Source organism: Microcebus murinus, chromosome 13, assembly GCF_040939455.1.
Source record: "Microcebus murinus isolate Inina chromosome 13, M.murinus_Inina_mat1.0, whole genome shotgun sequence".
Lineage (NCBI taxonomy): Eukaryota > Metazoa > Chordata > Mammalia > Primates > Cheirogaleidae > Microcebus > Microcebus murinus.
The window spans coordinates 45,789,595-45,803,532 of record NC_134116.1 but is presented as its reverse complement, the minus strand read 5'-3'; the positions used below and the strand labels follow the sequence as shown (position 1 = coordinate 45,803,532).

General features: G+C 33.2%; 1 protein-coding gene across 6 annotated transcripts in view; it reads right to left on the bottom strand.

Moving 5' to 3' along the window:
• Positions 1 to 2,592: 2,592 nt before the first annotated feature.
• The window catches only part of PCDH9 (protocadherin 9), an 864,876-nt gene continuing 853,530 nt past the window's right edge, over positions 2,593 to 13,938 (bottom strand). For 3 of the 6 annotated variants that reach the window (XM_012749781.2, XM_012749780.2, XM_076009387.1), the window contains one exon: positions 2,595 to 4,826. In XM_012749781.2, the coding sequence (XP_012605235.1) occupies positions 4,453 to 4,826 (374 nt within the window). In that variant the 3' untranslated portion in view covers positions 2,595 to 4,452. Of the gene's footprint in view, positions 4,827 to 13,938 lie in introns of all 6 variants that reach the window. The other 3 variants (XM_012749778.2, XM_076009386.1, XM_012749783.2) reach the window with 3 other exon arrangements.

Sequence of the window (13,938 nt, the reverse complement as noted above, 5' to 3'; positions counted from 1 at the left end):
ATTTGAAAATCACTGCTGCTCAACATATTTGCAAATATGTGGGCCTTAAATATATGACATTGAATGAGTCCAATAATAATTGTGCTATGCATATGCTAATAAGAACATAAGCATAGGGTATTAAAAAGAAAAAGGTATGAGACTAAAAATGAAAGACTTTATTTAAAAATAAGAGGTTTTTACTATAAAGCTTCAAAAACAATGTTAGATGTTAAGGTAACAAAAATATGGACAGAACTCATTTCACTATGATGAAACATTTAAGAATTCTAAGAAATAAAAATGCATATATGGAAGTAGAAAATATAGTCTTTATTTTATATTTAAAAGTAGATGGTGGTAGCATCAAGATAATAAAAAACTTCTATCTTTAGAATAACCATTAATTTATACTTTCAGTGAACTAAATATGAATGGAAATATCATTATGATAATCATGATTTAGGAGTATATACCTTACAAAGATATTTTAGTACTAAGAGATTAATTTTACTTTTTTTAACAGTGTATAGCTTCATTGGTGCATAATCTAAAATTTAGATTGGTAGTTGTGAAAGGGGAAGAACAGTGTATAGAGAATTCATTATGTGATCACTGTGCCTTTAAGAACACTGGTAGAATTTTAAAGCACTCTCTCTCAAAAGAACCAATGAAGGAGCTTCCTTTGGTGAGGGAAGATCAGCTCTGTTTAAAACAAAGCAGAACAATGAGGCATTTTTATACTTACAACACCACCCCTCTTTTCATAGTTTGGTTTGCCCTCATACAAAGTAACAGCCTGATATCCACATTAGAAATGAGATCGACAAGGCATCCCTTTCATCCCTAACTGCCCAAACTCTTCACTAATAATAATTAACCATTCCTGGCTTCTATCCAGCAGTTTAATAAATACTGGAATGGCCCTGGGCCTCAGCTGCATTTCTAGCTTTAGCTACGGAATGGGAATGATGGGATCCTGAATGAGATTTGCTGAATAGCATCAGTGCAGCAAAATGACTACTTAATTGTCTACTAATGAATAACCATTATTTAAATATATATTTTATGTTAGAGTATGTGTGTTGATGCTCATTCAAATAGGTCATCTTCAGCTTTATAAAGTTTATTTCTCTACCTGCCTCAGAAAATTGTTAGTATATAGCATAATAATATTTGATAATTGCTCTAGAAGTCATTATACGCTTCATATAGATGTGCTCTTTTAGGTAATGGAAATGACATTTATTTCAAGGTAAATGATGATTCTTCATACTCAATGTTTACACAATAAAGCAGAGTGGGTAATACTTAAGAAATGGTCATTATAAATGTATTATTTACTTGATGAGTAAATTCTTCGATTTGGTTTGTGGTGTTATTACTCTTAAAATTTCACAGATCTTACAACTGAATGCCTTTATAAGAGTAGAAATTGTTGTATATATTAGGAGAAATATGGTAGGGATGGGGAAAGGGAGTTCCTTTTCCAAACTCCCATTTTGTTCATAGAGAGAAGAAATTTCTCCTCTATTCTTAATGGGAAGGAAAAATATGGGAGAATCTATTTTAGTTTCTCTCACTCTTTACTCTTCAAGGCAGAGGGGAATGACTTGCCTGATTGGTAAGAAATGGAGGAAAGGACTGTGTAGGTATAGATTCTAATTTTTGTTTCTCAGAGTAGCCTCTTTTCAGGACCTGTTCCCTGTCTGTATCTTGGGGACAGGCTCTGCCCCTGTGAGGGAAGAGAGAGTGGTGCCACAGTGTGTCTCAGACTAGTGGATAGGTCTGCTGGATCAGCGATGAAGTGTTAGGATGTCATATTCAGCCAGTGACCCAAACAAATATTTTTACCTCTGTGCCTCTAATTCGTGAATCTCATTTCACAAGCTCTCGAAGGGGTGGGGAAGCTGCTGCCTTAAGGCCACTTGTAGCTTGCTAGTTCCTTAAAAGGAGCCTTTTGACTGCATCCAAATTTTACAGAACAGATCTTTTTATTAAAAGGGGTGCAGCTGAGAAAGATGAAGTTTTTCTTGCCTCCTTTGGTGCTTGAAAAAGACCAATCTTGAAATCAGAAGGCCACAGGTTCCCCACCCCTACAAAAGTGAGGTCTCCTTCTCTAGTCTGAAACTCCAACATGAGTGACATTGCTGCAGTTGTTCTATGATGAGCATAAGCACATGGTATATGTTTGAGTGTGTCCTAATATCCTTGACATTTTTCTGTGCCCATTTTCCTACTATAAAAGAAATACAGATGAAGTTTTGGTTCTGATGTTAAGGCCATTGTCCCAGATTGTTCTTTTGCCTTGGCCAACAATGAAATAAGTGAGAGTTTGTGTAATGAAATCTTATTAAAGAGACACAGAATTAAGAAAATAACTAATTAATGTCACCTGCCCAGTCTTTGACTTGGAATTTCACTTTGATGAAACTTGTATGAATCTTGACTAGAAAGTAAACAAGCTTTCTCCATGAATTTCCCTAAAAAAAAAGAGTTTTGTAGTCCATTAGGGTAATTGAACTTTTAACTTGGAACTGTATTTCCAGAACATAGGTATTAAACCACAACAATTCTTCCTTAATTTATAAATAAATATTTTTTACCAACATATACTACCTCAACAATTAGAGTTTAAATAACCACTTTGAATGGTGACCAAGAATTGACACACTACAATCAGGAATTCAGAACATTTATTGCAAGAGCTGAATAACTGTAAATAACGTAGAACTGGCAAAGCAGTAACAAGGATAATTGTTTAGATATTTATTCTGTCAAAGTCATCAAACACCCCTCACAAACCGACAAAAGTGTACTTCAATAAGCAATGCACCCCTACCCATTATTTTCCATTATACTGTGGAAAAATGTGAACTGCTATTTACAAAGTAATTTTATTTTTTGGTAAGAACAAATTAACTATCAGATTAGCAAACCTTTTTTTTTTTTACTTTTTTTTTTTTTTTACTTTTAAACTGATGGTGAACCGTGGCATTAAGATAACTTTCACTTCTTTCAATAAAGACATTGTGTTGCATGCTATTTATTTGTTTAAATCATCTGTCATGCCTTAACAAAAACCTCCTAAGAATGTTCAAATTTGGATTTGTTTGCACGTGCAACTGAGATCTTATTAACATTAGTTGTCACTCTGTTGGTTTGACCTAAGTGACAATATGCTGGTACCTGCCAGGCATTGACCAACTATGATAACAAACAGTTAAACAGCAATAATTAGAGATTTATCCCTTTATTTACCCCAACTACCCTACCTGGAGAATGTTCTGTTACAGCATGAAGGCACAACACATTAAATATTTTGTGGCTATGGTCTAATAACACTTGTGTTACAACAACAGTATTGTATATGAGAATTAACACAAACTGCCATTTCAACAAAGTTGCAGACACACATTTGCCAAATTTAAACTATTTTTGAATAGTGATTTTTCTGCCATATATGCTAATTTTGAGACATTAGTTTTGCATAAGTGACAAGTACAGAATATTATATCACTTTTAACAGATAACACTTTCCCATTACTCTTTCACTTAATGGTACTAATTAAGTGACTTTGCTTTTGCCTACTTTGAAAATAAGAATATCAAAAAATAGGTTCTGAATTTCCAAGCTTTTACAGAGGTCCCTTTTGGTACAAGGTTTTCATTTTTTTCTTTCATCTTTATTTTTTACAGAATTCCAGCATCATAAGCTATCATACAAAAAAGATTTCAGAACCTTTTTTTTAAACACAAGTGTTTGAGATCTTTTGAACAATGTGTGTCAAGACAGACTACAAACGCAGAAACACCTCACTAAAAGAAAAAACAACAAAGAGGTAAATTAAAAAAAAAAAGGAAAGAAGCAACCATAAAACACAGAATTATGCTACAACATTTTTAGGTGAACATTATAAGTACACAAAAGTTGTTAATAATAGCTTGCTTCTATTTACAAATACTTTAACACTGATTGACTTACAAGTGTCCACTAACGTTGTTAACAGCACAATAGGTTTAATGCTTATCTTTTTAAGTTTTGTTTGAAGTATAATGTCAAGTATAGCGGTCCCAGCACAAATCAATGACAAAAAGAGCACAATTTTCTAACTGGATATGTTTGTCAGTCACTCTAATCCATGTAACTTTCTTACTCTCCAAATGCATATTCTATTGTTCATAGCAGCAGTCCAGGGTCAAAATAAAATGCAATAATAAAAAAATTTGCACAATGGAGAGATCTCCGGAAAGTTTAATCAATTCTAGTAAACAAGATCACATGGCTAGTAGAACTATTTTCTCTCTTATGTTGCAAAACATTATATCCTCCATAGTGCTAACACAAAATTATGGATATCCCTGCTAGAAGGGGCATAGTTGTAGAGATCTATTGAATACATAAAGCTCTGACACACACGATATTAGCATGTCTATTTAGATTAAAGTTATTAGGTCCCATATAGCCTTTTCTTAGAGTTGGTGCTCCTTAGGGCTCTCAATAGCACCTCCTGCTTGCTTATAAGACTTCAGATTGGCCAGAGGAATGTCTGTCATGTGGCTGCCATTGTTGAAATGGCCTTCGTTGGAGCCATACTGCTTACGGTCATTGAACTGGTTCCTGTTGCTGTCTTCTTTCCAGGCTCTGGTCAGGGTGTGCCCATTCACGAGCTTGTCCTTCTTGACCCATTCTTTCTGGGGTGCAAAGGTTGAGAGAGGAGATTTTGGGTGTTGATATGGACCCAAGCCAGGAGGCATCCAGCAATTATCTGAGTGACCCAAAACCAAGCACTCTTGGGTGCACATCTCTGTAGCTTCAGCTAATCCTCGGGGACCCAGAGGCCCATCTGTAGAGGACAAGAGACAGGGAAAACAAGAAAAGAAAATGGTTAAATTTTTTTTCTGAGACAGGGTCTCACTCTATTGTCAGGGATAGGGTGCAGTGATGCAATCAAAACTACCTACAGCCTCAAACTCCTGGGATCAAGTGATAACTCTAGCTCAACCTCCCAAGTACAAGTAGGACTACAGTAGTACTACAGGTGTGTGCAACCACACCTGGCTCTTTTTTTTTTTTTTAGAGAGAAATGGGGCTTGCTATGTTGCCCAGGTTGGACTTGAACTCCCAGCCTCAAGCTACCCTTCTGTCTCAGCCTCCCAAAGTGCTGTCCTGGGATTATAGGCACAAGCTCCTGTGCCCAACCAGTTAAAACTTTTAGTTTATCTCCTTAGAGAAAAAGTGCATTAGTGATGTCAGTTTCTCATAAAAAAGTATATTAAGTTAGGCAATTCAAAGACATTATTCTCCATCTTTTTTTGAATAACACAAAAGAAATCAAATTTTTTATGGAGGTAAGATTTATCTCTTCTTTCTTCAGTTTGTATTTATATCCAAAATCATAGCTAGATAGATAAATAGATAGACCAAAAGAAATGTGTGAATAAACAGATATAACCATTATGTTTCATTTTTTATCAAGTCTTCCAAGGAACACATATTATTATTGATTTTTATTCTAAGAAAAGGTTTATGTTTGTGGTAACCTATGAGCAGTAGAACAATTTTATGTACAATGTTGAAGAACATGTAAATGCTAAAACTCCATGAAATAAGCAAAAATCTACTTGTAACATATTAAAAATAAATACACTAAGTGGTTACATAAAATGTTTCTGTATAAACACTTGTTATTTTTTCTATATGAAATCATGTGGAAATACTTTTTGCCACATTAAAAAAAAACTAAATGTATTAATTTTAAAGAATATTTTAACTAAAGTGTCTTACTAAAGACACACTTGGCCAGCTGCAAGAATTGTGAAATTTAAGTAAATAAAGAAGCCATTTGCATCCAAAGACAATGTTAGGTTCCTACCAGCTGAACTATTTTCTAAATTTCTAAGGTATAAACCTAAATCTAAATTGCAAATTGAATCACATGGGCACCAACATTCTGGGGGAAGAAAGTCATCATAGAATTTATCTTTTATTTTTTTTACCAGCAGGAAATCTAGAACATATATTTTATCCAGGATTTCCTAAGTAGACTCTTTTCTTATTGTGTAAAGTGGATATCAGCCTTTTACTGAAAAGCAAAATAAGCAAAATGGTTAAAAAATAAGTTGAGTTTTATTGTTGTTTTTCCCCCCTTGATTAAACAGCCAAGAGATAAGTGATAGTTTGGAAATTAGGAATTGATTTTACCAATGAGGTTAAGTGGATAGGTAAGAATGCCCCAGGCATAAAGCATTTTCAAAAGCAGAGAATCATCAGAAAAAAAAATGTAGAAGAAAATGAAGAAAACATATCTGCAAGTTTGCTTAGTCAACAATTAAAATAACTAAATAATTGTAGGTCATTGCTAAAACCCAAGTTAGCACAACTAGCATTTTTAAATGCCCAATAATTATGGGATTTTTATATTAATATCTATTTGCCTTAATAATATTCTACTTATTTCTTGCATGTGAAAAAATGTCTGGTAAGACGGGCAGACTTTGACGGCAAAGACCTAAGACAACAAACCATAGGAAACATCAGAATGGACAAAAAATGTGAAAAAATGTGGCTAACATGCACTATTTCATATAAACTCAAATTTTAGCCATTTTTACATCTAAAAGTGCTCTTTAGAATAACCTTAAAATTTCTTCCCATCTGACCCATATTCCCATCCTCTCAAAAGCAAACAGTTGTATTTTGTTTAAACACATATTCATTACTTAAAACTATTTCTCTCACAAACCTCCAATGATTACTTACTTCCTTGGATATTTAATTTAAACTTCTCTATGAGTCTTTCTTTGCCCTCTATAATCTGGCCACATTTTAAAAGTTCAAACTAATTTCTCACTTTTAGGTTCCCTTTGGTGTACTCAGTGACTTTGCATCCACAAAGCTAACACATTTTGCTAAAACCAATCCATGTTTGCTTGCATTAGAATCACAGGCTAAGAAGATGTTTTGTGCCTGGCCTGTTTTCATTTAATTACTGACTCCTTCAAGGGTCAGTTGGTGTCCCAGAGGCCACAAGCACGTTTCCATATATATATCCATTCATGTGTCATATGCATCATGAAAATTTCCAGCTCTTCCTGTATTGAATAACAAATCCCCTAACTGAGCTACCTCAATGCTTACTTTGATGACATTTTCTCCTCTTAGGGGAAGTTCAGTACATTTGCAAGTTTTTATTTTTGTTTTCTCCCAACTAGATTGAAAATTCATTGATGGGGGAAATAATGGTATATCTGCCTTCTGATTTCCTCACAGTGCTAAGCAATAGTAGTGATCTATGAACAATGTTAATTGTTAATTAAAATTTTATGAGGTTGAAAATGCTCTGAGAATTATTAAAGATATCCCCTGCTTAAAGGCAGACTTTTAAGTAATTATAATAGAAGATGCTGATTTCACAAACCTTAGGCCAAAACTTCCTCAACAGCAAATTCCTTTGCATAGCAATACTTTGTGACAGTTTATAAATGAATTATTTATCTTCCCTGTTAAACATATTCACTCCTTTCTAGACATCAATAGAGATAAAGTAGTTAATCACCAATTTGATGTGTAACATATCGTGAAGCCTATAAGCTAACTCTTAATCTTTACTTTTATAGCATTGTTAATAAGATTTCTTTTATTTTTGATATCTCCAAAGGAAAAAAATAAATTATCAGCTACCTCAGAAATGTCAGTAGAATCAGGTTTTTATTGAGCTGATCAAAAAAGAGAGAATATGCAAGATTATTTTTAAATTAGTCTTATCCAACATACCCTGCCACTTTATTAAATTCAGAAATATCACCTAATGATTGAGAATGATGTGTTTGTGTGTATTTCTATAAGAGTATGTGGACCTTAGGTTTTCAGCCTTAAGTGACACATTTTGATGAAATAGAGTTTATCAGTTTTTAAAATTTCAGAACTGATAACATTTATTTATTCCACAAACATTTACTGAGCATGTACTATGGGCTGGAACTATGATAGGCACCAAGAATATAGCTGTGAACAAAACAGATGTCAACACTACCCCAGGGATCTATGATTTATATTGGGAAACAAAAAATTGCCTTAACAGCACTGAAGTGACAGGGATGTAAAAGATGTCATTGGGAAGTAATTCAACTGATTTAGAGAAGTTTTTTTTTTTTTCAGATAACAAACTGACTTCATTCCAAGTTATATCATTTATTACGTTTCCTTATAGATAATTGTCAATTTAAGACAATTTACAGTTAAATTTTTTGTGTATTATATAAAATCTTTAACTTTCAAAATACAGAATTATTTTCAATAAATAATATTAATTGTTATTTGAGAACTGTACTTCCCATGATTCATTTCTGTAAATCAACTTGACACATTTTGATAAAACCTATAAATAAATTTATGGAAGTTTTATAGATTCCTAGGTAAGTATCTTAGGTAGCCAATTGTTGGATAAGTTGTAAAGATCCATCTCAGGCTGGGCACGCACAATGGCACTAAACAATAATTCTTTAGCTTTGAAATATAATTTTTATTATTACTGTAAGTAATTGTCTTAATAGATGAATACGTATATTTTTCATTCATACATCCTCTCAACAAATATTTATTGAAACCCAACATGCATCACATGTGTCACTGTGTTGGATCCTTATTAGATGTTTTGAGATCTTATGTGTGGGTGTGTTTATGCATGTGCAATCATGATTATGTGTATTTTTTCTGTTTCTCCAACTTTTTAATAAGTTGTATAATTTCCTGTTTGTGGTACATCCATTATGTAATATCTGTTTAGAACCCTGATCCCGATCAGGATTCCAAACTGCTTATAAATACTTTCTATAATTTCAGCATTACACTAATTTATTTCCTTTCTTTTAAAAGTAATTAAAATCCTCTATCATAATTTTTAACACTAAATCATTTATTGGTTTATTTTAAAACTCAAATTCTTGGTTTCCCTTTCACAATCTTCAATCTATGAGTTTGGTTATCTTTCTTTGTTTTTGAATGTAAAAAAAATTCAAGTACTGATAAGACTGTACAAGCCATCTGTTTCTGCATTTAAATGTTGAAATAAAAAACAAAGGCACATAATAACAAGCTTCTGGAAAATTGTCTCAGTTAATAATTATATCATGTGTCAAAGTATTTCCCTCTTCATCTTCATACAACTCATCTTCTCACTCAAAACCAAACAAAATATTTTCCAAAGGTTTAGGCATTAATAGCTGTCAGAAAGTTGCCCAAATTACTGATCTTTAAAGATGTGAATTTAAAATGTGAAACAATCCAAATTAATGGAACTCTAGCAATATTTACATGGTAGGATACTTAAGTGGTCCTTGATGTCATTTTATTATACTAAGAAGCAGAACCATTACTTCATTGATTAGTTCAGTGCTGTAATGTTGTAATTAACAAAGAGCTTCTGGTCTATTGACCAAATACTTTTCAACCCGACTATTTAAGACCCTTTAATTTCAAAACTAGAAACTGATATTTAAAAAAAAAAAAAAACAAAACTGAAAAAAATCATCAGACATTTTACATTTCTGGTTGGACATCATCCTATATGAGGTTTTGGCCTTTTCTATGAATTAATTTTTCTTATAATTTTTATTGCTAGGTAAATAAATCTTAACAGACTGCCAAAATTGAATTGTAAAATAGATAAGTCATTTTTGTATAATTTTGGGACAAATTTGTCACATTTCACTTAATTTTTCATATTGTTCCATTTTTATAATAGAAAAAATTCCTCTTTGATGTAATACCCTTCTGATTGTCATGTTACAAAGTATTTTTTGTGGTAAGAACATCTATCACTACTTTTATGAAAAACATTTGTTCTTAAATTCCAGTTTTGCTGTATTTCCCCAAGACTTTACATTAGCATGAATGTATAGTATGCAAAGACTTGTGCATTACTGAACACCTTAAAATAAAAGATATGTCCACTGATTTAGATTTGCTAAAGTAGTTTGCCTGACATTTAGGCAGAGTAGTGTTTTAAAGAAATGTCCTTTTTATGTAGACCTTTACTCTATGATTTTGCCTTGTACTTGCTATTATTTATATGCTAAGAAAAATCTTAATTTTCATACTTGCTCTTGGCCTTAACCAATCTTCCTATAACAGAATTTCAAGGAAAAAAAAAAAACATTTTCACTCACTCATTTTAAATTAATTTTAATGTCTCTAGGATACTAATACAACAAAATTTGGTATTTTTACCAGCTCATTTTAACCCTCTGTTTATTTATATATGTATATTTTTTGAGATAAAGTGTAACAATTTAACTTTTTTGTGTGTGGATTACCTTGAATAGAAAGCTAAAGGTTTATATAAATCTGGAGGGACCTGAAAGAAATGTCAGAGGCAAATTCACTTGGGATAGCCTATTATCTGCTATTCCATCATCATGTTCTACATTTATTGAACAGTTGTTATTACAAATGAAATCAGTTAATTTGCGTCAAATCTAAACATGTTAAAAATTAATTTCAAATAGGACAGTTGGCATGAAGAACTGAAAATTGTTCACCATTGCCCTCATTTCCTTTGGATACTATTTCTACTCCAAACCACTTGATTTTATGCCCAACTGGTGCTTTTAAATCAATGCCACATGGGAATAGTTATTTAGTTATTGCTCTGTTCTTATACTGAAAAACAACCAGAGGGTGTGAGTTTCACTGCCATTGTAATTCAGATTTTGTATGAAATTATATAGAATAGTTATGTGGGCAGCCTAAATCCAAAGATAGATATGGCAAATTTCAGTATATTTCAGGGAGAAATGTTTTCCATTCATTCATTAATATATTCAATTTCTGATTCAGCTCATGTTAGGTTCAAAAGATTGTAGCATAGGATATATAAAATCAGAACCAATCCAGAAATCTCAAGTCACATGATCATTATAGCTAGGGCAAACAGACAAATAGATTTTAACTTTAGTAGAAGAGTGAATTAGTATAGACTTTGAGAAAGTAATTTTAGATTTTCTAGCTCCCAGTCTCTCATCTATAAATTGAGTGAAAAAAACTAGATTTTGATGCATGACCTCTATACCTTCTTTTATCCCTTAATTAAATATCACTGTGTTTTGTTATCAGTATTACCAGATAATCAAACTTTCTGATGTTAGTTCATTTTACTAATGAGAGCTCATGATAAGGCATATAAATTATAATACTATTGTTCTGGCAGATTACTCTATTGCTGAGGTTGCATTTAGGTTTTGGAATGTGAAATTATATTTGGAATAACTATATTTTTAGATCTAAATAAAAACCTAATGGTTTTTATCAGAATTTTAGCTCTGCATTTGGGAATGCATCTATAGTAACCTTGAGAAACAAAATACAAAAACCCATACCACCAGAATTTGACAAAAGCTTTGGTTAACAAGTAAACAGGGATTAAATGTTTTACACGTTCCTCATACAGATTTTTTTTGCTGGTCACAGATGAAAAGTCAACGTTTGCAGATGGAGACAGTCCAAATACAATAACACATGGCCGCACCAAGCAGCAGATTCTCTGCCAGAGAGGATATTGCTATTTGAACAGACTTTATAGCTCACAAAGAATGAAGAGCACTTCCTTATACATCTTCAGCCTTCGTCTGTATGGTATGAATATCAGCTGCCTTTTCTTCATCTGCTAAAACTAAATGCTGAAAAGAAAATTGTCTCCCATAATTTTATGTATTCTTCATAGTCTTTTACCTTGCAATTAATTGAATGACAATAGCCTAATGAGGCAGACCTTCATTGATTATTTAAACTAACTTTCAAATTTTAACCAAATTGCTTGATGTGAAATACCTTATTTACATTATTACAGATCATATTTACTTTCTTCTATAGTTCCTTTCTTTTCATTGCATTTGATGTTTTTGTTTTAGAAACTTATTTATATATTGATATCTCCTGAATTACTCTCCATTTCTTGGAATTTGCATTGTTTCTTAGACAAACTTGTAAAACGTTGTTTGATGTGGAACACAGTTTGAAGAGCAGATCTAAGATGTAAAGCAATGAAGTATTTTTTAGAGATTGATTTCAGGCTGAAATCCAAGTTAAAAATAAACAAGCAATTTATATAATCTTTTAGCCCCTTAAAAAAAGTTGCAGTTGCGTGTCTGAATCCAAGCCTAGAGTACACAAACTTGTGAAGTAGTTTGCCTTTGCACAATGTCCACTGTTTCCTGTATTCCAGGGATATTTAATAAGAATGAGGGAAGGAAAAACTGGTGAAGTTTATTTTCAGACCTGGCAGTCTCTGACAATTTTTACCTGGGCACTTACAAGTGCAGGTTTGTTTCCGTCCTAGTCTCTGGACTAGGAATTCTACTTCTCATGGTCTTCAGAGGAATTGGAGAGTTATCCCAGGTGATTTTAAGCATTGGGCAAATTGAGGAAAATACTTTACTAAGTTATTAAGGATTTAAAGACATAATAATTTAATTACTTTAAAAAGACATCTGAAAGATTATTTTAAAAATGGAATAAAACATCAGTTATTGTCCCTGTAGGTGTATGTGCGTATGTTTTCACCTGGATTGTCTTACCGTCACCTTGAGTTAATATATCTTAGCTCAGTGGTTCTCAAATGTTAATATGCATGTGAGTCACCTGGGAAAATTATTAAAATGCAGATTCTGATTCAGCAAGTCAAAGTGAGTCCTCAGTCCCTGCATATCTAACAATTTCTCAAGTGATGCTGCTCATGATGTTTAAAAATCACACTTTGAAATGTAAGAATGTTGAGGACTTATCTCATTTCACTTTGTCCTTTCCCAGTGGTGTAGACAACTAAAGTTGTCAGACATCATCATGTGTCAGAGTTAGATGGAGGACTTTTTAGCACATACATTGCTGATCCCATATGGAAACATATGGAAATTCTGATTCAGTAGGTTTGGGGTGGAGTCCAAGAATGTTGAACTCTAACAAGTTCCCCAGGTGCTATCACATTCTCCTGATTTCTCCAGTTCATCAGTAGCCTTTCTGCTTCAGTTTCCTTTGATGGTGCCACAGCCTTTTCCAGACCCCTAAATGCTGGCATGCTTGGTGCTCTTTATCTATACTCCCCAATGTGGGCTGACACAATTATGTGGCCTTACATACCATATATATGCCGGTCATTCCCCCAATTTATATTTCCAGCCCTTTACCTTTCTTCTACAGGCCATATTGGTATATTTGACTACCTATTTGTCATTATCATTGATTTAGTAATTGGCATTGTCAAGTTACATAAAGCTTGCGTTTATTTTCTTTCTGCAAAACTGCTAATTCCCATGACTTTGTACATGTCACATTGATCACCTGGTTGTTCTACTAAGAAAAAAAAAGAACACACAAAAAGCTAGAGTCACCTTTAGCACCTGTTAGGAAAAAATCTAAAATGCCCCTCCTCTCAATATTTTCTAGCCTAATATGATAAGATATTGCACCAATATTTTTAAATTATATGGCAAAAGGAGTTTTGTAGATGTAATAAAGTTACTAATCAGTTGACCTTTAGTTGAACCAAAGAGATCCTGGGCAGGACTAATTTAATCACTTGAGCCCTTTCTAAGCAGAGCATTTCCTCCAGCCAGTAGCAGATGAAAGATCAGATTCCAAGCACAAGAAGGATTTGATGTGCTATTGCTGGCATTAAATATATAAGGAACCAAATGGAAAGTATCTGAGAGCAGCCTCTCATAGCTGAGAGCAACCCCAACATGGGGCAGCCAGCACAACAGGGATCTCAGTCTGACAACCATAAGGAACCGAATTCTGCCAACAATCTGAATGAACTGGAAGAGGATTCTTCTTTGGTGCCTCCAGGTAAGAGTCTGGTCGAGCTGATACCTTGATTTCAGCCTTGTGAGACCCTAACTAAGCATATTGAGCCCACCTGGACTCATGAAATTATAAATGGATGACAACTGGGATGATACATT